Source organism: Filicampus tigris, chromosome 14 (genome assembly GCF_054856515.1).
Source record: "Filicampus tigris isolate MCC_2025a chromosome 14, RoL_Ftig_1.0, whole genome shotgun sequence".
Lineage (NCBI taxonomy): Eukaryota > Metazoa > Chordata > Actinopteri > Syngnathiformes > Syngnathidae > Filicampus > Filicampus tigris.
Window position 1 is genome coordinate 11,675,226 of NC_141230.1, and position 24,214 is coordinate 11,699,439.

The 24,214-nt window shown below is 42.0% G+C and overlaps 1 protein-coding gene across 1 annotated transcript; it reads right to left on the reverse strand.

The window, feature by feature from the left end:
* LOC147136362 (follistatin-related protein 1-like) lies at positions 1-19,357 on the reverse strand. The gene is made up of 11 exons (XM_086051252.1): positions 19,201-19,357; positions 19,019-19,075; positions 6,387-6,488; positions 6,164-6,293; positions 4,950-4,982; positions 4,648-4,778; positions 2,990-3,111; positions 2,625-2,737; positions 1,438-1,548; positions 1,263-1,357; positions 1-517 (listed from the first exon to the last, which is right to left on the reverse strand). Exons 2-11 carry the CDS (start codon positions 19,073-19,075, stop codon positions 476-478), a joined length of 936 nt encoding a protein of 311 aa, XP_085907378.1. The 5' UTR covers positions 19,201-19,357; the 3' UTR covers positions 1-475.
* Positions 19,358-24,214: the final 4,857 nt, after the last annotated feature.

The following is a 24,214-nucleotide window of genomic DNA, read 5'->3' on the forward strand; positions in this document are numbered from 1 at the left end:
CATGTTCTGTTTGTTTATTTGTGCTGCAGAATGCCTAATATGATGTAAACCCTCTTCGGGTTGGTTGTTTGGATGAACCAAAAAAGCAAAGAGAAAGAAAAGCGAGTGCATTAATTGAGTATACATGCATCGCTAGCAGTTGGACCCTCCCGCGTTCTTGCTTCTAACCATAAAGTCATCGCTGCTCAATCTCTAAAACACTGACATCCTGCTTTTCTGTCCTTAAAAGCTGCAAAAATACATAGGAAGAAGTGTACAAGAGTAGTTAATACAATCAAATATGACAGTACTGAACGCAAGGGAATCATAAGATTGTCCCTGGAATCAAACAACATAAACACTTTCAAAAATGTATAATAATAACATTTAAAATAGCAGAGAAAACATGTAGACGTCATAACAACACCCAGGCTGCAAGGTAAGTCAAGTATAGAGGGAGGGTGGTCATGTGCATCCTCTTTGTTCGCGTCCTCATTTAGGCCTCCTTTGGGCTCGCCTTCATTTTCTCCACTGTTTCCTGTGGTAAAATAACATAATGGATACTGTATTTATATAAAGGAATTTCATAATGTTGCGCCCGTACACAATAAAACTAAAGCAGTAGCATTAAAAGCGCTGGCGGAGGTAATCTCGGCTCAGCTGAATCTTATCGACCTTGTTTAACCGCGTTAGCGTCATGCTGTTATATTGTGCATCTGGAAAGTATTCATAGCCCTTCATTTTCCTTTTAACATTTTTACAGTGATTCCAGCTTAAAGATCGCAAACCTAGCTACATTTACCTTATCTACAGTAGGTTAAAAAAAATGTTAAATTTGCTTTAATAATTTTAGGAGAAAATAGTTACATTTGTATGTCTCGTGCATTGCATTAATGCATTTTGAATTGCCTAAAACTGAATAAGCATTAAGTGTGATTCTTAAGGAATCCCATCTGTCCATTTTTTATACTGTTGTATACCCAGCTGACTTGGTTTATACCGTACTATATTTAAGCATGTTTTTGCCAGTGCTCCACTAATTACAGCATGATTGTTCTTTTGAGACAATTTTCCTCTCCAAAATATGCTGATTTCTTGCTTTCCTGGCATGTGTTTTTGTTACAGAAAAGCTTACGTCGACAAATTGGAAAACAGGATGCTGCTTTGCGGGCTATGCGGTTTAATTCAAATCTCTTTTGTCAAGAAAAACACATTTCCCTTATCTGGAGAAACCCTCTAGTCAGATCCTTGGGCTAGTTGGTTTACTGATTAAAAAACCCAACCTGGTGTTTGTTGAGCTCTGCAACGCGGAGGTCCCACTCTTCCTCTGTCATCTCCACACCGCCATCTGTTGACTCATCCACAGCAGCTGTTTTGTCTGCACACAAAGGGAGTCAATTGTCGTTAGGTACAAAGACACTGAGGAAAAAAAAACAAAATGATTATCTTGGAGCTTACCTGTGCAGGTCATAGCAGTGCATACCCAGTTGCCGCATGCACACACGCAACGGTTACACTCCACCTGTGTCTCTGCACCGTCCTCATAAGTCTCATCCTCCAAGGCACATTCTGGGGGAAAAAAAACATACAAGATACAAGGAGGTAAGAGTGGGAGATGAGATAATAGAGCATTATTGTCCCTATTCGGATACCACTGTGAGTATATACTTCAAACAGTTTCGGCAAGGGCCTTTTCTGTTCCCAAGGGCACAAAGTAAGGTCCATAAAGGCATGTCGGATGAGTTTAGGATGGATGAAGTGGAAAACCCTGACCTCAAACACTGCAGGATGAACATATTTTCATTTTGACTTCCTGCAGGTGTAATGGTCGGATGCCCAATGTTTTCTTTCCCATGGAATATCAACTAATCTGAGGATATCATATTTTTTTCAAATAGTGGTCTTCACTTTAACATGTCTTTATTAAACTAAACTGACAAATAAGTGTCTTTCCCCGAAAAGACACTCTTTATTCCCCTCTGAACAGGAACTGGCAGATCCTTCTTGTATTAAATTAAAATTCCAATTTTGAATATTATTATTATTAAACTATAAATCTGCCCAAGAAAAAGCCTGCTACCAAATAAAGACCTTGCCTGACCTTTCCAGTTGACTAGTAACGTAAGTAAACACCCACTGGCCACAATACGAGGAAAAAAAAAAAGCACCAGTACTCGCAATGTTTGTATTCTTTTTATCCCACAGTTTGGGAAAAGAAAACACTTGTTGATGTGCTTGGAGTAATCCTAGAATTTCTCAATAACCACACAGGGCCTTGAGTCTGCTCAAGCCCCAAGGTTCAGTGTTCTGAACTTTAGCCCACTTATTTAGCCTCTGAGCAAAGTATACTGCAGCAACCAGAGACAGCATGATACTGAATTACAGCATTGAGTTCTCTTTCAATTCCACCACTTACGTCAGCTTTACAGATGCCATATTTGCTCTGCACATGTTGTGTGTGGTTAAAAACTCTGCCACACTCACATTCCAAAAACATGTATGGTAGGTTAATTAAGACTCTAGTTCCCCCATAGGTGTAAATGTGAGTGTGATTGGTCATTTGTCTAGATGTGTGTCTTTGTGTGAGTTGTGATTGACTGGCGACCGATTGATCGAGCTATTCAAAATGGTTGGTGTAAGCTCACTCTTCTCAGGCGGGTTGAATCCGGGCTTCAGGCAATTGAGGAACTCATCAAAGCTCAACTTCCAGTCGGCATTCTCGTCGGACAGCTCGATGAGGGCATCAACACAGAGACTCCTGGATAGCGCAAACACACATGCACACACATGCAAACTCAGTATTAGGGGCAAGTCAGCTTTGCAAGCTTCCATAAGGCGGGCCCCACTAATATAGTTTACACTGGAATGGATAGATTTCATTGACCCACCTAAAATAGCACAAGAGCACATAGTAGAGCTATGCATTACCCAAGTTACTTGCACAGTTAGCACAGAGTCAAAAAAAGCATTGTCTAAACTTTCAACAGCTGCCATGCAAGCGGACACTAACCGAAGCAGCTTGTTGCTCTCCTGGTCGGCGTAGGACTGCATCTCAGTCGCCACAGACTCATTGTGTTGGATGAACTTGAGCAACTCGGAGGAGTCAAGCGTGGAATCGCCGCTGTCATACGACTGAAAAAAAAGAATGCACCAAAACGGCTTCAATGTTGTTTACTCCAAAGACAGTAGAACTTCTGCATCTATATTTACAACAGTACCGACATACGGCATTCCAGCTAACAAATGGCATACAATCAAAATGTTCACACGCTCCGTTACTGCAGTAATTTTTCAGTGCAGTCAACCCAAACAGTTTTTTCAAGAATATGTTCCCAGCAAAGGCACGGTGGACGACTGGTTAACACGTCCGCCTCACAGTTCAGAGGTCGTGGGTTCGATCCTGGCTCCGGCCTCCCTGTGTGGAGTTTGTATGTTCTCCCCGTGCCTGCGTGGGTTTTCTCCGGGTACTCCGGTTTCCTCCCACATTCCAAAAACATGCATGGTAAGTTGATTGGACTCTTTAAATTGCCCCTAGGTGTGATTGTGAGTGCGGATGTTTGTCTCTGTATGCCCTGCGATTGGCTGGCAACCAATGCAGGGTGTCCCCCGCCTACTGCCCGAAAACAGCTGGGATAGGCTCCAGCACGCCTTGCGACCCTAGTGAGGATAAGCGGTATCGATAATGGATGGATATTCCCAGCAGTCTCACTAGTTGAAACACGGCATTCTGATTAATTTTGTGTTTGTGGAATATAAATTCAGCAGCAAAATGCATTCGTTTTTAGCCATCTCCGGGGGCGGCCATTTTGTCTTCGGTCGACTGAAAATGACATCACAACTGCTCACAACAACCAATCACGGCTGACCTGTTTTCTGATTCTGAACCGTCATTGGTCATTGTGAGCAGTTGTGATGTCACTTTCAGTTGCCAGAAGACAAAATGGCCGCCCCCGGAGATGGCTAAAAACGGGTGGATTAACTCTTATTCCACAAACGCAATATTTATCAGAATGCCCTGTTTCAACTAGTGGGCTTGCAAAGAACAAATTCTTGAAAAAAAATGTTTGCGTTGACTTCACTTTAAGAAACATTTACTCAAATTAAGACTTTACACCTGCATGACCATAGGGTAGTGATCGACTACGGCATACTCTTATAAATCCGGATTACAATCTCTGTCGTATGCTGAGGACCCCCTTGTGCTGTCTATAAGAATGAATTTGACATCAAGTGCATGCAACAGCCGAGTAGTGTACTCTCATTTTGCCGCAATATAGTTCAAAACACGATAAAACAACAATCAAATCCAACTCAATGCAGGTGATGTTTGCATGTAAAACTTTTCGAAAAGTTTTCTAAAGCAGGGTAGGGCCTACATGCAGAAAGATAAACGAGCTGAAGTTGAGTATACAGTGTTCCCCCAATATTCGAAACTCGCTACGAATATAGAAACTCAATTGTAATTGATACCCTGCCTATAGAGTTCACAAGATGGTGACAAAGTGCAACTTCTGTTTAAATGAAGCTCCTCAAAGTCACTTTAACATGTTTCTTTGGCACCGAGATGCCACAAGATGTGTCAAAATGCTACTTTTGTCTATTGAAACTCCTCAACTCACTCCAACATAATTCCTTGGCAGAATATGCCACAAGTTGGAATATGCCCACCTTGAAGTACTTGAGCAGGATGTCAGAAAAGTTGGAGCCCTTGACAAACCAGCCATCTGGGACAACCTCGGTCTGCAGCCATTGAATCACACGGCTCCTCAGCTCGTTGCGGTCTGCAGCGTAGCACACCACTGCGAGACGGGGAACATTATATCAGTCAACACTCAGGAATAATTCATCGTCTGACATCTATATTGCTTGCATTAGTATTACGTATTTTTTTGTTTGTCTATTAGACCATGATTGTGCGCTAAATCAACACACAACCACACCAAAAGTGTAAAAATGAATGTAACACCCACCTGGGCTGGCAGCTACCTGCTCACTCTTTTTCTCTAAAAGGTGATTAAAAAAAAAAAACACACAAAATTAAAATCACAGGACCAGTTACTATGTTTAATGGTGGCATAGGTTTCTTGGCCAAAGGTCCGAAAAGGGGATAGGGTGACATAACTGGCCCCCGTGAAGAAAGTCGGTGCCACGGCTCAGATCAACGTTCAGGCGTTCAGGAGTGTAAATAGAACTTTACAGAGGGCGAGCAGAGCAGTTAAAAGTTCACTCCTGATAAGATGCTAATATAACAATCTGTTAATAGTTTGAAACAGACACCAAGCAAGCCTTGCTGAGTGGCGGCAGCCTCTGCTGGGGACTTCTGGGTGGAATAGCATGAGACACCTCCTCAGACAGATGCCTCACTTTTTCAAAAAGCAAAATAATATGTGTGATTACTTCAGTTCAGTCATAGATTCATTCATTGTACACACACGGATCGAAAGAGGAAGTCAAACCAAACATGTTTTTTTTCAAGAAGATGCGCTATGCAAGCCCACTAGTTGAAATAAATATTGCGTTTGTGGAATAAGAGTTAATCCACCCGTTTTTAGCCATCTCTGGGGGCGGCCATTTTGTCACTTCAGTTGACTGAAAATGACATCACAACTACTCATGGCTCAGGTAACGACCAATCACGGCTGACCCGTTCTCTGAAGCTGAGCCGTGACTGTTCGTTACCTGAGCCCTGAGTAGTTGTGATGTCATTTTCAGTCAACAGAAATGACAAAATGGTCGCCCCCTTGGATGGCTGAAAATGGATGGATTTTGCTGTTTAACTTTTATTCCACAAACGCAATATTAATCAGAATGCTGTGTTTCAACTAGTGGGCCTGCTAGGAACATATTCTTTAAAAAAATATGTTTGGCTTGATTTCACTTTAAAGAGTTCATTGCTGAGCCAATTTTGACTCCCTCCCAAACCTGTCCGCACTGCTGAATAAGGTGTTATAAAACGCAGTATAAAACATGATCTTAGATTATGTAGATATGGTGTGTAGCTTTATAGTTGACTCTGACATGTGATCACTCCACAATATTGTGCCCATATTTATGTTCTGTGGAGCTTACGCGAACAAGTTCATCAAGTCTGACTCATTTGTTGCCATTTTGCGGACTAAGTCTCTTTTATCTAGTTTTAAACTCAACTTTTCACTTGACATGAATTGCAAACATCTAAACGTACCCTGGCAGTGTCCGTCGTAGGCCACTTGGATCTTCAGTCCGCTCAGACAGGCATCCCTGTGCAGCTCACAGTGGTTCCTGTACGTTTTTCCATTGCTGCCACATACTGACCTCTTGTGGGGCTTACAGCTCTGGAGGGACAAAGGAAGCCAGGGACATGAATTGGAAACAATGACCTGGAAACTTCTTCCTCATTCCCATCCATCACTCGCTCCCTCACTCACTTCTATGCACAGGCAGCTGGGCTCCCCCTTCTCATTGACAGCGCACTCCCGGCCTGCCCCGCAGAAGACATTGGCACACACTTTGCTCTTGCTCTGCAGCTCCTGAAATTTTTTTTTTTGTATGATAGTTACAAACATGTTACAAGGAGATAGCTTGACCCAAGTACCACATCAGTATATCAATGTTTTGGTGACATTGAGCAGCAACATATACCAAACTACACCAATCAAACTCAAAATTATAGTCAGCTGTACTATACTTAAACAATTCCAGGAATTAAATCACGTAGGCATGCACAATCTAACTTCTGTACACGCAAATGAAAGCGTCGCACAAATAGTTTTTTATTTTATTTTTTATAAAAGTGCAAATGATATATATATTCAATTCGCCATTATCTGCAACTGCATATGCACTCCTATACAACTCTAACTGTACTATTTCTCTTTTTTTTCCCCCTTGACCTCAAATCTGAGGAGAAGAAAATCAAATCTGTGCTCCAGGCAAATATGCAGCTCCACATAGTTATGTGGCGTTTCTCCTCTAGGGGGCAATACATCACATGGCGTGAGAGCAGCTGCTTGAGTCAGTGGGTTATGATTCAGACGCAGCCTCAACAGATTAGTCAAAACCTCGAATGGAACTGCGTGTTGACAAATAAACAGGATGAGCGCACCATATTTTCCATGTCTGTTTATTTCGCCATGACGTCTTTTCTTTCTTTTATCCTTTGTTCTGGTCTGTCACTCCACTGCTCTCCCCAGTGCCAAAAAACAAAACAAAGAAAACCGGCCAATCTCAAACAGCAAACACTCGCACTCACTTTATGACCCTCGTTACCTCCGCCATTCTCCATCTGTGTGCCTTTTGTGTCTCAACGTCAGTGCATTGGAGTGCATGTGTGTACAGGGTGTCTCCACATCTGGAGGCTGGCTCGGGCGTGTTTTTCTTTGGGTCTGTTCCCATAAAATCTCCCCCCCCCCCCCCGCTCCCCTCCCCCTCTCTAAGGCACTGTTTCCTGTAACGAGAACGAGGCAGAAAAAAAAGTTGGCCCTTCCTGTGCTCGAGCACACGTGAGCTTGCGGTCCACATTCAGGGTCTGGTATGCGGACTCAAACAAGGGCTAGATTCTTGGAGACTCACATAAGCTCACCAATAATTGAATGTAACAAGATGGATAACGGGTGGGGGAAGTTTGAAGTCACATGCAAAAGTAGAGCAGACTTTAAGCTCAAAGTGGCAAGAGGAGCTTGAGGGAAATGGTGGTTCACTTCTATGCATGATTTAAAAGTCGCACACATAATAATCCAATGTTGGGGGGAAATCTTAAAAGTGATCCCTGCGGCCTCAAGATTGCAACCCCCATTTACTAGCACCGAAACCACCACGGCGAATTCTGTATGAGCTCTGCAGATGACTCCGGCGGTGTTCTGTCCATCTATGTGCAACCAGCAGACAACCCTGACATTTAACTAATGAACGCAGAAGCACAGGCCTTGCCATTCCATTGGGTTGTTGCTATGGTGAGAGGGTGTACCGGCGAGACCACAAGTGCCAATCAACAGAGAAAGCCTCATAATGAGATCACAGCAGAGTGCATTTGTTTCAATGTTATCATTGACCCCCATGACACAGCACAATGTTTCAACACATCCAGGTAGTGCATTTGAATATTGCCACTGTCACTCATTATTATTATTTGAGTATAGTAAAGTGAACTCCCATGTAAGGCAAGGATATGCTGAAATCCACGATATAGAGAGACAAATTAATATTTAATTGTTTTACCACTACCTCACACTTTAAAGTAGAAATCAACCCAAACACATTTTTTTCAAGAATAGGTTCCCAGCAGGCCCACTGGTTGAAACACGGCATTCTGATTAATATTGCGTTTGTGGAATATGAGTTAAGCAACAAAATCCACCCGTTTTTAGCCATCTACGGGGGCAGCCATTTTGTCACTTCTGTTGACTGAAAATGACATCACAATTGCTCAGGGCTCAGGTAACGACCAATCACGGCTCAGCTTCAGAAAACACGTCAGCCGTGATTAGTCGTTACCTGAGCCCTGAGTAGTTGTGATGTCCTTTTCAGTTGACAGAAGTGACAAAATGGCCGCCCCCTGAGATGGCTAAAAACGAGTGGATTAACTATTGTTCCACAAACGCAATATTTATCAGAATGCCTTGTCTCAACTAGTTGGCTTGCTTCGACCATATCATTGAAAAAAATATGTTTGGGTGGATTTTCCTTTAAACATTTAAATGTATTTGAAAAATACTTTTAAAACACACTGTAAACGTACATATTTGAACATACACATAATCAAAAATACTGAGCAGGCAGGACAGACTACATCACAATAAATTCCATTTTGTGTGTCCTCATCACATACTTTATACTTTCCCTAACTCAAAATATTTTATAGTGGCATCACAAAAAAAGCCAAAGAAAAAGCTAAACATACTTGTGCAGCTGAAGTTTCACCTGATGTCATGAATGACAGCGCATGGAATTTCTTTAGAGGTGTATTTTCCCTGAAAATGTTGGTGAAATGAGAACTTTTACAATCAAGAGAGAGCATAATGATCTGTATCAAATAAGAAATGACACAATCAATAATACAAACCAACAATACCTCTGTGGACAAAAAAGCAATACTGCCAAATTTGAACTGCGGGCTTATTCATTTGCAGTTAAAAATGGCAAAGGAACTATGATCTTCAAGATAATATACGGTAACCCATAACTCTATTATGTTCCCTTTTTTTCTCATCATCTTACTATAAAAGGAAATACTGCACACTTTCTGGACCACATATGTGAAATTCAATAATTTCACTGTCTGTGCGCCAAATATAAAAACACAGCCTTCTTACTTTAGCATACAAGAATGGGTGGGAGTTTGTAGCGTAAAAACCCAAGGAACAAAATCAGACTCTTGTCACTGGTTTTCTAATGGTGAACATACTATAAATTAGAATGTCCCTCAGTGGAGCACAAACCTCCAACAAGGCCGAATTGTTGAAAGAAGTATTGTGTTTGTTGGACCAGATGTTTGTTAGTTCGCTGCAGGCTACTTCCTGGGTAATGGAAGATGACGAACTGACCGGCGGTACCATAATGTGTCTAGACCAACAAACAATGAAAACAAATGATTGTACCTGCACCTTCATCCAGGGGCTCACCAAATTTGAAGGGGTTATTCCTCCATCCTTCCATTCTCTGAATCGCTAACCCTCGCTAGGATTGCGCGCGTGCTGGACCCTATCCCAGCTGTCATTGGGCAAGAGGCAGGGTACACCCTGAATTGGTCGCCAGCCAATCGCACAACCACATTTTATTTTGTATCTACTGTATGTGTTCTACTGGTTACTCTTTTACAACGCCTGCTATGAAAAAGGTCATTTAAAACAACACAGCTAGCCGTGTCTTTAGACGTTTGCACAGTGCCATATTCGGGCCCCTAAAAATGGATATGACAGCTCATCTGCAAACATCGAGCCGGTACATTTCAGCATCTCATTAGAGCATACGCATACAAACACACTCATTAGCCTTTCAGCATGTAGCAAATTAAAACATTCTCGCAAATTAAAAGCGCCCTCCACTTCTGTGGGTGTTCTTCTATGACATGAATCATCGCAGTTCAAAGTGGTGAGCTTCCATTAAATATAAATCGCGATGTTTCCTAAGAGACGAAGTCACGCCCATCCTAGCATACTTTTCATGTAGATAAGATTGACGTCTCAGTTGCCTCAAGCCCTTGCCCTCTTTTCTCCCTGTTTCCTGATTTAAAACAATAAAAAAAAGCTTCTGGGGAGATTTATCGACTTGAATGATTTTCCTAAGAAGCCTCGTTGCATCACCTCGCCATCTCAGCATGGCGTCTCCACGCTCGAGTCTGATGCACTTCTACTGCCCTGTCACCTTGTTTTATTCCCACCGTCTTGTCCTTTTAGGGCCGAGTGCCACTGGACCGAGACCAGCTTGTTCTGTTTAATGGAAGGAATATAAAAAGGAAAGAGGGAGCGGGGAAAGAAGATGATGAGATTAGGAGGAGATGGTGATGATAACGCTGATAGAGTTGAATTGTTTCTGTGCTGCGATTGACATCAAATGTATTTTTAAATCCTTTCTTGCTTCCCTTTGCTGATAAGGAATTATTACCATAGCAGCGGGGCACTCAATAATGTCATTCACGGCGACATTTTGTGCTTGTATGTGCACATTTAGGTTGCTGTGCATAGGTGTGCGCATATCTTTGCTATGCTCCGATGAGTTACAAGGTCAATCAATGGCTCTCCGGCGCCGATGTCACTCGGCAGATCAATTCCCATGAGTGCCCTACTCCTCGTTAGCGTGGAGAAAATCCATAGATGGCTTATTGGCTGGTAGGAGGAATAACTTCATCTTGAACGGCAAATGAACCACAGGAGCATGAAATATGATGGTGTACAATCTAGAAATGTCTTTCATCACATTAATGAAGGCATAACATGATGTTTTCCATATGTTTTCATTTTTGAATGTTCTGGATTCCTGCTTCCATACCAATCTTGAATTGAGCAGAATAAAGCTGTCATGAGTTGCCATTGCAATGATTCTTATCTCTACTATATGAAATCAATCATCAGAGGCTTTTTTTGGTTCAATCTTTTCTTGAGCTTGTGATTCAGCTCGGAGCTCATCATGGCTGAAGTGGCTGGTAAAGAATCTCACAGAATGTGAAAGAGGGTTTTCTGTTTTCATATTTCACACAGAGCTTTCATTGCTGTGCTGCTTTGATAGTTAAAAAGAAAGAGGAGCACAAATGTGATGATTTTTAAGATAAAACTGCAAGCTCTCTAACTAAAGTTGCTGGATTCGTGGGAGAAAAGCACCAATTCCTTTGAGTGTGATCTGAAACAAGCTGTTTTGATGATGTAACAATGCCTTCTATCATTTCTGACTTTTTGCCTAGGAACAATTCCTATTTACCCCTGATAGTGGACATCAAAAGCCCCTGAGCTCATACAATTAGGAATTATATTTTTAGTGGAAATATGACTCAAGTCGCATAAAACTATGTCATGCATGCGATCACACAAGATTTTAAGTTAGCGTGCGCAATACCAGCTTAACAAGTCTCGAAAATGTAATTTAGAGGGGTTTTCAGAGAACAGATTGCCTATGATTTTATAGGTTCCAAAATACTAGCAACATTGCTGATAAATTATCTGTGTTTGAATGTACATGTCAAAATTGGGTCAAAACCCAATAAAGTGTCTCTTCAGTATCAAAATGAAAGAGTGAGTTCGACAGCCACAGACAGATATTTGCATGCCTGGGATGACTCATAGCACATCAACTTCACAGCTTCAAAATGTGCTCCATGTCTTTAATGAAGTGCTTGGTAAAATATCAAGAGGTGAGGGACCTTGTCAGGACCCAGAATGGGAGGAAAGGGGAGTACATTCCTGAGCAATGTTGTGCCTCAGTTGGGGTCTGACCGGGTTCGTCTTGAGCCAAAATCTGGTCGGTATCTAGGTCAGAGTGTTGCCCCTGATCTCCCCCTCTCCTGCCTTTCCTTTGCCTCTCCAGTTTTTGGACATTGGTTCAGTAAGCAGAGGTTGCATTTCACAATGCCTTCCCGAAGGACAACCCAAGACAAATGAAAGACTCTGCCTGAGTATGAACTAGTTTCCCGCTGAAAAATATCTGCGAGCTTGTGCCTAAATCCCAATCCACGAGGGAGAAGCATCACAAGCGAGCGACTTTTCATCTGTTACTGACGGACTGGAGTCATTAAAGCTGGAAGATTTGCTTTCAATAATTAAAGTACCCCTGGATGTTGCCTCCTTTCCGAGTCTAATTAACTTTATACGTCATTTCTTGTGTAGTTGACAGCTTTGTGAGGACAGAAACACGCGAGCCACAAAATGACAGAATCTACCACTTCCTTTGAGCTGAGAACCTTGCTTAGAGTGTGTGCTGCGCGTGACAGATACTACCAATGTTGGGGTATGTCCTTGAAATAATGAGGACTTGGAAAAACAGTCAAGATAAACAATTGGGGTGGTCTTGGGTGTTTGCTTATGGACAGGCGTGGGCTGAGATTAACCCCGCAGAAACAAAAGCATCCTGGGTAATGAGCAGTTTGCCCCCATCTGCCTGTTAGTCTTCCCGCTGCTCCTTATTCAGTGTGAAAGGAATGCATCCACGAATGAGATGATGTCACTCCTGTCTGCAGCCTCTTCTTTTCCACCCACCAGGCCTCCTCGTCCAAGACCTCATAACATAAAGACGGCGGGGATGTTTTTTTGAAGAGAGACGAAGACAAAGAGAGAGAGGCGGACGAAAGAAAAAGCCTGGAAGGAGTCGCCAACCGGGCTGAGTCACATCTGCTCGCAATTAAACTAAACTAAGAGAATAAAGCACCTCGCATACACACACGACCTGCCTGCCCTGTCGCCAACCACCCGACCCGCATCCATCGCGTCTATACAGCTTCCTTTAGTTTTGTCAGTCTCCATCTAACCTGACTTACTTTTTACGTTCGATTTCCCTTTTCTTCAGTTCTCGGTAGGTGTCTGTGCTGAGACTCAATCCAAAGCCATGACTACGTTCCCTGCCCTCTTCTGTGATTTTTCAGTGAGGCTATTAGTGGAGTTTACAGTTGGAACAAGCCAACCACGGCCTTTGTCACCCGAGCTTTGAAAATCACATTTCTTCACACGTCTTGAAGCCTTGGCTGGTGGCGCTTTTCCCAACACTGTTCAATGTCATAGTTGATCACACTGTTGATCACTGCTATGGTCTTTGCGTAATCTGGGCCACAGAGGGCCAAATCTGTCACGCAGGACGTTGCTCTTCATGTGTTTTCTATTTAACAGTGAAGCAACAACACAGAGAGGGAGCCTGCTAGCGCGCTAACCGTGTGGAACATATTAAACTCTTCCAGAGAAGAAGGAGAAAAATGGTAAATTAGAACAAATTTTCTTCAAAACTTCACAAAGGATTAAAGATATGCACGGCCAACTTTTGAACGAAGTGTATTAGATTGAATTTGGCTGCCTCCCAGGGTTAATTACACAAAATCGGGAACATAAATACGTAATGATTCAAATTAGACACATAAGACGGTGGCTGTTACAGTCTTCTGGTTGAAAGATTAAAATGTTTTAAACATGCCTGGTTATCCTGCACTGGTTCTCAGTTGCTTCTAGAATACATGAATAATATCAAATGGCTTGAGACCATCAATTCTCAAGAAAATGTAGTATATATTCTTCTAAGGGTCTTCTCCAAGAAATCATTAGGGCTTTGCCTTGACCCATTCATTGGATTCCATCCATTCTCTGTACCACTTATCCTCACTGGAGTTGGGCTGGAGTCTATCACAGCTGACTTTGGACGAGAGGTGCGGTACAACCTCGACTGGTAGCCGGCCAATCGCAGGGCACATAAAGACAAACAACCATTCACACCTATGGACAATTTTAGAGTCTTCAATTAACCTCGCAAACATGTTTTTGGAATGTGAGAGGAAACCGGAGTACACGGAGAAAGCCCACACAGGCACGGTAGAATATGCAAACTCCACAGGAAGGCTGAAGCCAAGATAAGCGCATGGAGAATGAATGGATCAATGAATGTTATACACTGAAAAAAATCAACATGGGTGTCTGTTTGATCAACAAAATTGTATCTCACTAAATGACAGAAATTCTTTCCATAATTTTATTACGTTAACCCAACAACTTATTTTTTTCAGTGTACATGGGCTGCTGTTAGTGATTGATTAATATTTTCCTGGTTACACACCGGGTTCTTAACGTCTATATTTGTTAAGTGCCATGCGATATCCGCTGTTAAACAATTAGCTTCGCATAAATGGACCACAGGCAGTGAAAAATGCTTTGCTTCAGAACTTTTTAGGGGACTGACAATTGCAAAAACTGCAATGAAACGAGAACACTGAGGAGGAAGAGCTCAGTCAACATTTGTAATCTGCAAAATCTTGCTGCTTCAGTCAGAAAAATCAGTCCCTTAATTTTGATAAAAATCCTCCTATGAACCTCTTGGGCAAAAGTGATGATTGGCTTATCAGCTAAACGTTGGCTTTGAATGTCGGTTATCGTAGCTTACGTGCAACCAAATTAGTTGACAGCTGTTCTTTGTCACTCGTCTAAAAGTCAAAAGCCACCAACCCTGAAGCTACAGGAACACTCTTTTCAAGCAAATCCAACACTGAAGAGAACATACCACGGGGGCGTGAAATACAACCCCCACCCCACCCTCCAGCATATACAGCCAAGTCTTACCTCACCCTGATCTCCCCCATGCTATAATTGCATGAGCATGGCTCGCTCCCTATTCTGTTTAGTCCCTGCCCAGGCTGCATGAATGCATGTCGAACTGAAGTAATTAGAGCGGTTTGATAAAGACAAAGGACAAAGCGCCCACCCCTCCCCTCCATCACATGCTCATGTTCTCTCCACCTGGGCAGATATTTTTAGCCCACCTCGGATGCAAGAGAACCGCGTATGGAGCGTCAACAAGGGACTTGACATCTACTTGAGCATGTCCTCATTCTATTGCTTGCTGAAGCCTGATAGGATAGCGCTCGTGTGCACCTTTGCCTTGACAACTACAATTTTCATGATCCATTGCTGGCCTTTCCAGGTAAATTAACCATTCCACTCTGTCACCGCAAAAAATGTGGGATAATAGATGTGAATGTAGAGCCCGCATCCTGGTCCGCTTTGCATATCAACCTCCTGTTGTGTGTTGCTTGGTATTTCACACCGCACCCAATGCAAGAGTTTTCCCTCAGCCTCTTGTTGAAAGTGATGCAATTTTTACCTCAAGCACTCCTTGGTGGACTGGTAGACAGTGGAATTTCAACTAAAATCTGAAAAAATTGTCATGTTTTGGCAATTTGAAACAAAAAAAAAAAATCTGTTTTATCACCTGTGCGTGAACACTGATATGGTCAGACACGAACATTTGCTCAGTGTTGACATTCACATGCTTGACAACAAGGGTGTTGTTTGTGCTTAATGGAAGAAAGAATGTGCTCTCACCCTCATCAACATTATTACAGGAACCAGTGCAATACTTCAAATTCCAAACCTTATGAGCCAACTTTTCATAAATATTCATAAGGACCCTGCAAGAGAAGGGGTCGATCTCATTTCCTTATTTTTTCCGATCCTCTCTTTAAATGAGCAAATCACTCAACGATAGAGCCGTTTTTTAGAGAGAAAAAAATACATCGTTTCTTCTGTGTTTGTAGTTGTACTTGTGAAAAACAAAGCATATAACCTGAAAACAAACAAATTGTCCTAAAAGTCACTATACACTTCTTTTTTGTATTCCATTTCAGGTATCATTCAGGCTATCAGCATTTGACAACTTTGCAGTTTTTGTAAGCATATCATTCTCTTTCCCACGGTGGCTCGCCAATTAATAATGGAGGAGTGTTGCAAAAATGCTGCCTGCCAAGAAGTTTTTTCTGTCCCCAATTGCAGTTCAGCAACCATTTGAGAAGCTTTCTGGCTGTCACACAGCTCCAACGCATAGAAACAGAATCTGTTCTTCACAAACCGTGCAGCGGAAGGCCTGCCCCTACCAACACTGATGAAAACACAGACGTCTGCACAATGCCAGTATTATGCCATGAAATTATTTATACCCCCCAAAAAAACATAGATTATGTGTGATTCATAATTGAAAAAACATATGAACACAAGAGAAGCATCTCTGATAATGGGGAAGTCCTGCAAAGTACATTGCAATACAACGCTTGAACACCCAATTTCATAGGTAACGCTCAACCGAACATGGACAAAAAGACTGCAAAGTGTACATTTGTGTAACCTTGGCTATAGCACATTTCACAGTTTCCGCAAAATTGCCGTATCGGAGCCCTAAGACTAGCTTTGGCATTCATTCGCCGGTGATGCCTTTCACACAGAACCCAACAAAGTGCGATGGGGATTCCCCAAAATAAAAAGATGAATTTAGTCCCCGATTCTGTGTTGGCACCTTTCTCACAGAACAGTGTAAGATTTTTGTGGACATGGGCAGCAGATGGCCAGAATTGAATAACCTACAGTCAGAATGCAAAAACATCAGCTCACGCAGTCCGTGCGTATTCTTCGTCTAAAGTGTCTCTGATGTCACTGACACACTTACAGTAAGTGAGGCATCTGCTGCAGCTTGTTGAACTTCTTTAGCCAGCACGCTGCTATGCCAGGTCAAGCCCTTCCCACGGCCAGACAACAGGCCATATATTATCAGGGTAATTACCTTCGGAGAACAGATGCCGCCCCATTAACTGGCGAGCGGCTTCATTGGATAAACTGTGGCCGAAGCAAGCCATTCCTCGCAGATCGCCATCAGGAATTGAATAAGGCGTGCATACAATAGTGCATTCTCCAGGGAAGGCAGGCAATGGTGGGGGGAGGCAATGGAAGGTCAGCAGAGGAGGGAAAAGAGGCGCTGCGTCATTAATGGCCACCAGGCAAGAGGTTGGGGCTCTTGACTATGTTCTTTATTACCTCTGCCAAGCAGGTAATATTTTTGGTAAATGTTTGCTCGCGTGCGAGTGTGTGTGTGTGTTAACGGGATTAAACAAAAACTGCTTTGGGAAATGGTGGGACCCCTTACATGTTTTATTTATCATTGAGGAAACTTTGATTGCACGGAAGAAGGTGAATATCTTCCTCACCTTCGTTTGGCAGCCAGAAACCAAATTGTCATGCACGTTTCTGCCACCACAGGGTGTTTTCCTACACTTTCTTAATCCAGCCATATAAATAACTCAATGTTTGTTGTCCTTGTTCCATCTAGCACCCAAGGGGCATGCTGTGGGGGTCTTATTTTTAAAAAATCAGGATTAACTTTGATCCAAAATGCACACAAATCTGACAACAAGCGCTGTGGTTATGTCACGTCTTCAAACTGTAGTATTCAATCTGGTTGGATTTACAAATCATCACATGGTCAACCTGGGTCAAGGCTATCTCATGGAGTCCGCAAAACAAACAAAAACATTTTACAAACCCGAAAAATTCAAAACGCTGATAGACATTCATTATATGTTCTCTACAGAGAATGGAGGGAATCATGGAAAAACAAATTCCCGGAAAAATCAGACAATACCCAAAAATCAATTATCTGGCCTAGCACCTGGGGGGTCCAATCATAATCCAGTGTGGACCAGTGGCATAGGCTGTGCCGCCTATAATTTTAAACGGGCTTCCGTTAGCGTGTCCGATTACCAAGTTCGACAAACTACCACTCGCCCCTGCCACCCCCACCGCTGGTCGATATTTGAAACGAAAGACTGACTCACTGCGGCATGGAAGCCTCACCGCAGCCGGACTCAATGTGTCTCCTTTTAGCACCTTCCAGGATCTTTTTGGAGCTTTATGTATCTTTAAGAACTTCGGAAGCCTCACAGCCGGACTAATGTGTCTCCTTTTAGCACCTTCCAGGATCTTTTTGGAGCTTTATGTATCTTTAAGAACTTCGGAAGCCTCACAGCCGGACTAATGTGTCTCCTTTTAGCACCTTCTAGGACCTTTTTGGAGCTTTATTTCCCTTTAAGGATCTCAGAAGCCTCGCTGCAGTTAAAGGAGACGCATTTAGCCCAGCTTGTTTCATAGGCAAAACACAGGGAAAACGTCACTTCCTATCGCCTGTTACCTCACTCAAATCTGTCCCCCAAAGAACAACAACTCAATCTAACAATAGTATAGTTACAAGAAACCTCATCTCTCATCAAATCTACAAGTACCATTGTCAGTTGTTCGACCTAAATGGAGGTCTGCTGCCTGTCACTATAGTGTTTTTGAATCCTCCTTGTAATTAGGTAACAACCTGGTCGAAAAGTAAAGGAGCTTATCTTCTGTGATAGTGACTCATGGTTAACAGTGTAAAGCCAAAAGCCAGGTGTTCAACAGCTGTGCCAAGGAAGGCCATGAAATGACACCGGTGTGTCTGCTCTGCAATTTCCGAAGCAACATATGTCATCATTGCTCCACTAGTGTGTTCAGTGCCATTACCCTGCCACAATATGCCCGCGTTTACTCAGGGGTTCTTCTCTTTGCAGTGTGACACTTATAAAGTAAGCATTCTCCATTCTTCCTGAGCCCAATCTTGAAAGCACAAACAAACACACTGGCCACCCAAATGCACTGTTTGGACACCATTAGATGCAGCTGTCAGGCAGCCCAACATTCTTGCACCCAAGCATCCCCAAAAGAAGTGCAAAGTGTAGGTGGGGCAGCATTGATGACATGTACACAAGGAGTAACAATCCTTCTTTTCTTTTCACAGCTGCATGCCATTCACGTGTCACTGTTTTATATATAGTCCCTTTTCCTGAGCCACTTCACTTTACAAATGGAGCCTCTCTGAGTTTTCCATAAGTGATTTGGAGAAAAATGTTGCTTGTTTCCACACTTCATAAGCATTTTTGGGATATTTTGGAAAATCAGGTAAGCACACTGTATTAACTGTATAATAAAATTACACCATCACATGTTTGGACATGTTTTGTTGATATTAATATTTCGGCACGTGTTTTTAGATGATCAATGTAAAAATGTGGAAAATTTAAAGTGTCCAAACTTACCTCTGCGCGAGAGAGAGTCAGAGCGAGCAGAAGGAACACAGCGACACCCCGTAACATCTGGCCGTGGAGCGGAGGGGGAAAAAGTCAGATTTCGCGAGCTTGCAACAACATTTTTGTAGTTAAATCTACTTTTAAGTCATGTTAGAAACGACTTTGGTCGCGCTTTCTCTTCATTGCCTTACCGTTTTAGCCAAGAGCTTGCGAAGGAGAGAAGTAAAGCTGGGTGGATGTTCGTCGGTCGTGAAGGAAGCAGGACCGCGGCTTGGAGGAAATTTGATCAGCTTGGAAGAATTCGAGCAGTTCCCCGGTCTTTCTCCTCCTCTCCACACTAAAGAGCCAATGAAATGTCTATTTTTTTCCTCCACGGTGGAGGAGGAGGTAGAAGAGTAGGAGGAGGAGGAAGGGATGTGTGGATGAGCGCTCGGTCTCGTATTTAAATGCATTCAGTGACAGGAAGCCAGGGATGGTTTACATTTATGTCCACTCGAAATCTAATGAACAGTACACATAAACATCACCATGATGTGACATTCGGTGCTTGGTGGTATTTAAAGGCCTCTTTTACAACAAATAGAATATAAAGGTAGTTTACTATTTTTTTTATTATTATTTTTTTTTTTATCATTGGGGCCATTTTTTCAAAAAAATGGGGTAACGCTACGATTTCTCATATGTTTACATTCATATAGACATTCACATTACATTACATTACATTACATGGCACTTATTGTAATAGCTTTTTTTGTTGTGTTTTTTGCTGTTGCCATTTTTAGCATCTTCAACAAAAAAACGGATGTTTTTTTCTTGACACTTTAGGGTATTTCATGCGATAAAATGTTGAGGTAAGCTAAAATTAACAAAACAAAAACAATTATGATCAGTTTTGCATTACCGTGCATACGAAGTTGTTTCTGCTTACATGCACGCATAATGTAAACATGGGTATAGCTAGCGACAGTATGTGACAGACAGGGACTCTTAAATTGGAAGGAGCAGTGGAACAAATCAGCAAGGACGGGACGATAGTTTTGAAATAATCAAATGAAAACAATTACTAAAAGAACCTTCAGTGAAGAGCCAGGACGGGAGAAAGAAGGAAAAGAAAGCCAGACTTGCAGGGTTTTGTGCTGGTGTGGCGGCTTTAGAGCACCTTATTGTGGGCCATGAGTGTGCGCATGCAATTGTGAGAAAGGTGGGGGTTTTTTCCCCCCTACTCATTCAAATTTGGCAGGAATGTTAGCAAAACTCTTCCCTGTGGCGTGTCAGATTTAGAAGCACTAGCGGAGCCAGAACGTGGCTAATGGGTGGGCCTGGAAAAATCAGGGTGGGCCTGAATATTTCTCTCATTTCACACAATCCTCCTGTCCCGACACATCGTATATTCAAATAAAACGACAAACCGAATAATATAAAGTTCAGATCTTCCTTAGAGAACTACAACTATGCCATTCTTAATATTCAACTACCAAAAAAAACCCACAAATAATTTCATACTTTACTAAAAATGTAAAAGTACATATTTTTTCATGAATCTCACTGGGTGAACTGTCTGTTAGTCTGGGTGGGCCTGTGCACACCCAGGCCCACCCATGGCTCCGGCCCTGTTTAGAAGACATTCATTTTCACTTAAAGAGACTTTGAAGCTTCTAGAACTATTGTTGCTATAGTCCTGGTTGGGAGGGAACGTATTATACCTTTCTTCAGGTGTTTTCACCTTCATCACACTCACTTCATCCAAGCTTATAACTCAGATAAGGCATTTTTCATTACGCTAACCCCAGTGTGTTTGTGCTATATTGCGCAAGCCGCCGTGAGAAGACGAGCACCACATCAGACAGGCAGCGTAATGTGTTGCCTCTGCTGCTGTGTTCAACAAACAATGTCTTTGCCTCCTCCCAGCAATTAATGTCGTGCTCGGAGGAGTGTGTTCCGCCGCTGATTTAAATCCACACCCTTGTATTTGTGCTTTTATGTCCGAGTGAATCACGCAGCCAACAGACGTATTATTTCATCTCATCTCCTCCTGTGCTTTGCCTGGGCCCCTCTTATTTGTTTATTTTTCTTGCTTTCTTTTTTTTTTTCCCCTGACAGGCATATCAGATGTTCACAAACATCCATCTAAGGCTGAAAGAGTCAGAGAGTCGCCAGCATCACTCTAAATCGGTGATATATATATGCATCTAGTCACATGCAGTATGTTTCCTTTTAAGCCTGGAGAAGAAGAGAACCACTACAAATATGTACACACTATGTGTGTCTAAAAGTGTGTAGTATTATTCCATCCATTCTCTATAGTGCTTGTTGTAAATAGGATCACTGGGGAGCTGGAGTCTATCCCAGATGACTTTGGGCAAGAAGCAGGGTAACATCCTGGACTGTCACCAGCCAGTCGTAGGGCTCTTATTGACAAACAATCATTCACACTCAGGTTTTTGGACTGCAGTAGTTAGTCTGAGTGCACAGGGGAAATTAAGCTATGAATCCAACGTATTGGAGCGTAATGCAATCTGTTGAAGCGGTGATTTCGCATTGGGGCAAGTTCAGAGGTGCGCCATTCAGAGGTGCGCCATAAATCCAGCAGATCGTCCTGGGGGGTGAGTTTGGGGGGAATGGGTTAGTGGGAGGAGATCTTGGTTTCAACTTTATACTTAATACACAAAGGTCATTTGCTTGTGAATGTAATATGAGGTGTGACCAAAAAAGAAAACCATGGCAGCCACAAATTTAACAGATACTGTACGTAGGAAGGAATTTACTCCCAAATCAAAACAGCACTATAAGCCTACTCAAACACTAATTTCTTTAGTGTACTCATTTTATAGAACTTCATTTTAAAGGCACTGCATAAGAATCTCTTATTACGTAATATGTTTTATATATACATAATTTTTTCAAAACTGCACCGCTGATTGCGCAGTCATTATATAAGTATTTGGTCTTAGTGTAATTGCAGTAGTTAATCAAAGTATCAAAGATGAAGAGTCGTGATTGGTCATATATGAATATATTATGTTATACTATCTGTCTACCTGTGTTGCTCCACCGTTTATCTTCAAATATCCATTGATTAACATATTACAACTACCACATAGATGCTATTTGTTAGCATGTCTATGTAGTTAAGATAGCAAACCTAAAGGCCAATCTATGCAATGGTTTAAAATACACAATGTGTAACTCTATTTATGTTTGGTTTGACATCACATTTAAACTTGGAGCGGAAGTGAACAACTTGAAACCTCTTTTTTCAACAATTATTCTGACAAATTTCTGCTTGTTGTGAAGTGAGTTGCGTTCACCATAAATTGCTTGTATCTCAAATTTGCACTTGCGAGTCAAAGCAAAAAACTGGCCAAACGTCGGTTGGAGACTCGGAAAACATGGTTGGGCCACTCAAGGCACCACCGGAACACCTTGATTCATCATTCTTATCGGTCTGTTTGTTTTGCAGTAATTTCCTTTGTGTGTGTCTGTCTAAATGTTTGACTGACTCATCCCCACAAAGATCAAACAAAATAGGGCTTATCAGAGCCATAACTGAAGGTCAGGCATATTAGACCACTTTGCCTTTTACACAGAACCAAGAAAAGAACAGGATATTGCCGCACCTGTGTGTGCTTTCGTACACAACAACATGCCGTGATCAAATAATTGGATTGGATTGGACACAGCACAACAGGGCTGCAGAAGTTAGTGTCGTGTGTTCGCATCCACATTTCTTATAACATGCCATCCTGCCTCTGTGAAAATAAAAATAAACAACTGCGATAATGTTGTTGCACAAGTGTGCACACCCTCTGTTAAGTGGGTGTGTCTATGTTCAAAATTTAGCAATCACATTCAAACGGATGGTAAATGGGAGTCAGCACACATCTGCCATCTTTTAAAGTGCCTCAGATTAACCCCAAATAAAATTCAGATGTTCTAGTAGAATTTTCCTGACATTTTTGTTTTGACATCTCACAGCACAAGCTCTGCTCTGCAGGGAGCTTCCACATCATCAAACATATTTCATTGTTTAAAGGTATCAGTCAGAAGAACAAAAGACATTTCAAGGCATTATTTTACCATATGCAACCATGCTCGCTGTTCTGGGTAGACGGGCAAGACAGAAGCCTGACCTTGCCAAGAAAAACATTCTAGCCCAACTACATTATGCAAAAACACGTTTGAAACCCAAACATTCATGTGGGTATTATGTATCGATAAAACCAACGTTAAATTTTTCGGAAATTCCAAAAGCGATTTTTGGCGCTAATGCGAAACTGCTCATCACCAAAGGAACCCCAAATCTACAATGAAGCATAGCTTGGGGATAGTTGGAACTAGGGCCTTAGTCAAGGGATTTGTGAACAGTTCCAAATGCCACTCAATGTTATCACAAAACCTTCAGCCTTCAGCTAAAAAGTAAAAAAAAAAAGGGCAGTAAAAGGCTAGGAGAACATATGAAATTTATTGGACATTATAAGAGGCACTTGAAATGGTGGCAGGGGTGTGCTGAATTCCATTTAACATGAGTCCGAATGTGATTTGGTTAATCTGAACACAGTCACATCCCCAATTATAAATCGGTGTGCCCATTCATAACTTATCTCTTTTTTTCCATTTGAGTTGTAGAGGTTACATGTCAAATTAATGGTCTCATTTTTTTTTTAAGAAAAAACCTGGTATTTGAACAGGGGTGTGTAGACTTTTTATTTTCACTGTATGTCCAGGTTCTCGGCTATGTGATGCAAAACTGCTCAGTAAATATTATAGAGGGTATAATGGCAACATTTCATTGGTCAGAAATTCTGCCTAGGAACAAGTGGCCATGAGAAGGTGTTGATACTGAGGCTACAATTACTCCATTTGTTTCAGTTCCATAAACAGGAAAGACAGACACTATTTGTTGTATGCGTGTGAATTGTGTGTAGTGATCCACTGTTGCAAGCAGAAACAAGAACATGTGACCACAGGGACCTCTGCTGGTCCTTGCATCACTTTGCACGGCAAAAGAGGAAGTACAGTTGTGTGGACAGAGCAAGTTTAACCTATAGCTAAATGTGGTTAATAGTGTGCATGTTTATAGGAAGTTTGGCATGTAGAGGAATGTCTGCATGGTGCGTGTGTGTAATAAGTTGTACAAAAAGGCAACACAGCTTCACTACATGTGACTTTTTTTTATTGCATTTAAAAAGAAGATACTGCCACTAC

Bases quoted from the DNA above. Each gene is read 5' to 3' on its own strand.
- LOC147136362 (XM_086051252.1), bottom strand. From the start codon at position 19,075: ATGTTACGGGGTGTCGCTGTGTTCCTTCTGCTCGCTCTGACTCTCTCT. The intron at 3,112-4,647 runs GTGGGCATATTC...CTTTTTTTTCAG, and splicing joins TCCTGCTCAAGTACTTCAAG to TCGTATGACAGCGGCGATTC. The intron at 1,358-1,437 runs GTAAGCTCCAAG...CTTTGTGTGCAG, and splicing joins CACTGCTATGACCTGCACAG to ACAAAACAGCTGCTGTGGAT.